The sequence below is a fragment of the Salvelinus sp. IW2-2015 genome, unplaced genomic scaffold (assembly GCF_002910315.2).
Source record: "Salvelinus sp. IW2-2015 unplaced genomic scaffold, ASM291031v2 Un_scaffold3777, whole genome shotgun sequence".
NCBI lineage: Eukaryota > Metazoa > Chordata > Actinopteri > Salmoniformes > Salmonidae > Salvelinus > Salvelinus sp. IW2-2015.
The window spans coordinates 60,010-62,899 of NW_019945051.1; the positions used below are offsets into that span (position 1 = coordinate 60,010).

A 2,890-nucleotide genomic window follows, 5' to 3' on the forward strand; every position below is an offset into this window, starting at 1 on the left:
TCCCCCACCCACGGCTCCCCACCCACGTCTCCCCACCCACGCCACACCCACGCCACCCACCCAGCGCCCCCACCCAGCGCCTCCACCCACGCTCCCCACCCACGCACCCCACCCACGCTCCCCACCACCACACTCCCCACCCACGCTCCCCACCCACGCTCCCACCCACGCTCCCCACCCACATCACCCACCCACGCTCCCCACCCACGCCACCCACCCCACGCCACCCACCACGCTCCCCAACCCACGCCACCCACCCAACGCACCCACCCACGCCACCCGACCCACGCTCCCCACCCACGCTCACCACCCCACGCCACCACGCCACCCACCCACTGCTCCCACCCACGCCACCCACGTCACCCACCCACGTCCACCCACCACGCTCCCCACCCACGTCACCCACCACACGCTCCCCACCACGCTACCCACCCACGCACCCACCCACGCCACCCACCCCACGCTCCCCACCCACCCACGCCACCCACCCACGCCACGCACGCCACGCTCCCCACCCACGCCACCCACCCACTGCTCCCCACCCACGCCACCCACCCACGCACCCCACGCTCCCCACCCACGCTGCCCACCCACGCTCCCCACCCACGCTTCCCCACCCACGCTCCCCACCCACGCCACCCACCACGCCACCCACCCACGCCCCACCCACGGCCACCCACCCACGCTCCCCACCCTACGCTTCCCCACCCACGCCACCCACCCACGCTCCCCAACCCACCGCTCCCACCCACGCCACCCACCCACGCCCACCCACCCACGCTTCCCCACCCACGGCCACCCACCCCGCTCCCCACCCCACGCTTCCCCACCCACCTCCCCACCCCACGCTCCCACCCACGCCACCCACCACGCCTCCCCACCCACGCTCCCCACCCTCACGCTCCCCACCCACGCCCCCACCCACGCCACCCACCCACCGCCCCCACCCACGCTCCCACCCACGTCCCCACCCACGTCCCCACCACACGCCACACCACCACGACTCTCCACCCCGCTCCAAACAACCCAACGCTTCCCACCACAAACGCCACCCACCCACGCTCCCCACCCACGACCACCCAACCACACGCTCCCCAACCCAATTGCCCGACTGCCTCCCACAATTGGCCCGGCCAGGCCTGGTATTGGCAAGGCGGAGAGTGGGTTGATGACGGCTCCGTGATCCTGAATCGGCCCAGCGCTTCTCTCATGTACCAACAGAAACCTCTAATAAACAAACCAACAGGCCATCATCTCTCTCTTTTTTTACACACACACACACACACACACACACACACACACACACACACACACACACACACACACACACACACACCAGCTGTATTGTCCACTAGCTGCTTATGGTCGATCACTCTCTCCCGTGAAGAGATGCGATACGGGTTTTTAAAATGAGTAGAAAGTTAAAGGACGTGAGTGAATTATCCACCTGGTTCAACATAAGCCCTTCTCTGCAGAGGGCAACATAGTATTCCCATGAGCTTTGTGATTAGATTCACTTGCTACCTCAGGACTGTTGTGTTTGTCTGGGGTCCAGCGTATAAAAAGCACAGATTACACATGATGTGATCTAGCCAAACTTTATTTCAACGTATTTGAATGGAATGGTAATGCAGAGCATCGGTCCCACGGTGCTACAGGGTTCTGCTCTACGAGGAGGTCTTAACGACGTGGTCTTTCCTCTTCACTGGTTGAGAAAGAGGAAAAGGAGTAATCCGTGTCAAGCTAGATGTGAGTTTGAATACTGTAGTGAATAGTGTAGATGAAACCTGTATAATCCATTTTCAGGTCTTTCTCTAGGGGCCTCAGAGGCCCCGAGCCTCTTCACAGCTATACTCTGACAACACGCCGTCCGTCCATGGGAAGACCTATCTATAATTGAGTGTGCTTGTGTGACGTGTGAGCGATGACATCTATTGAAGTGTTTGCTCTGTCAGACAGGACCTTCACTTGTTACGGGTGTTCTACTGTATGTTCCTGTAGACTCACTGTCCAACCCTCCTTTCAGTCTGTTTGGCAGGTCTATCTTCCATTCAGTCAATCGTAATTACGGTCCACCTCTCTGAGTTAAAAAAAAAATATTCTAGTTCAGTGTTGAGCTTTTTCTGTCGTAAAACTTCATCATGCACAGTGGAGTGTGTCAACTAACACCCCCATGTCACCTTGATCCCTGGCTGACTAGTACAGCCACTGCATTAGTCTGTCTGCTTCATGAAGGACAGACATTGATTCCCAAATAACAGCAGCCATCACATTAACGTTTTGGTCTAGACACCTATGGTTTTGAGAAAGGGATTTCACAATTCTATTTTCCATGCATTTAGGTCAAACTTCCTTTAAAGACTGAGGTGTCTTTGTGTGTGTGTGTGTGTGTGTGTGTGTGTGTGTGTGTGTGCGTGCGTGCGTGCGTGCGTGCATGCGTGCGATCATTCTGAGAAAACTGCAAGTAATTACCTGCAGATGTATGCTTATTTTTTTTCCCAGCATCAAATCAATTTGACATAAGTTCTTCTCTGCAGAGGGCAACATGGTCTTCCCATGAGCTGTGTGATTAGATTCACTTGTTACCTCAGGACTGTTGACTGCAGTACACCCTGCATCCATGGTCTCCACCACTAGAGGGCGATAGGAGGATTCACAGGACAATGAGTTCAGTGGGGTGGTGATCACAGGCTGTGTCTGCTCTGGTCTATCAAACTGGCTCAGGCTATTCTATGAGAGAGAGATGCAGAGAGAGAGAGAGCGATCTGCGCACCTCTCCAATGAGTTCAGTCTTTCTCGCGCCGGATCGTGTGCTTTGGCATCTCTACTTCTGCGCTCTAGGTCTCTCTCGCTCTCTGTCTGCGTCTCTTCTCTCTCTGTTCCTCTTCTC

General features: G+C 57.2%; 1 protein-coding gene across 1 annotated transcript in view; it reads left to right on the forward strand.

The window, feature by feature from the left end:
• LOC139026045 (uncharacterized) overlaps positions 1-1,183 on the forward strand; it is a 2,001-nt gene extending 818 nt beyond the window's left edge. Inside the window, exon 2 of the mRNA XM_070441344.1 lies at positions 65-1,183. Within this exon, the coding sequence (XP_070297445.1) occupies positions 65-1,183 (1,119 nt within the window). The remainder of the gene's footprint in view (positions 1-64) is intronic.
• The last annotated feature ends 1,707 nt before the right edge of the window (positions 1,184-2,890 follow it).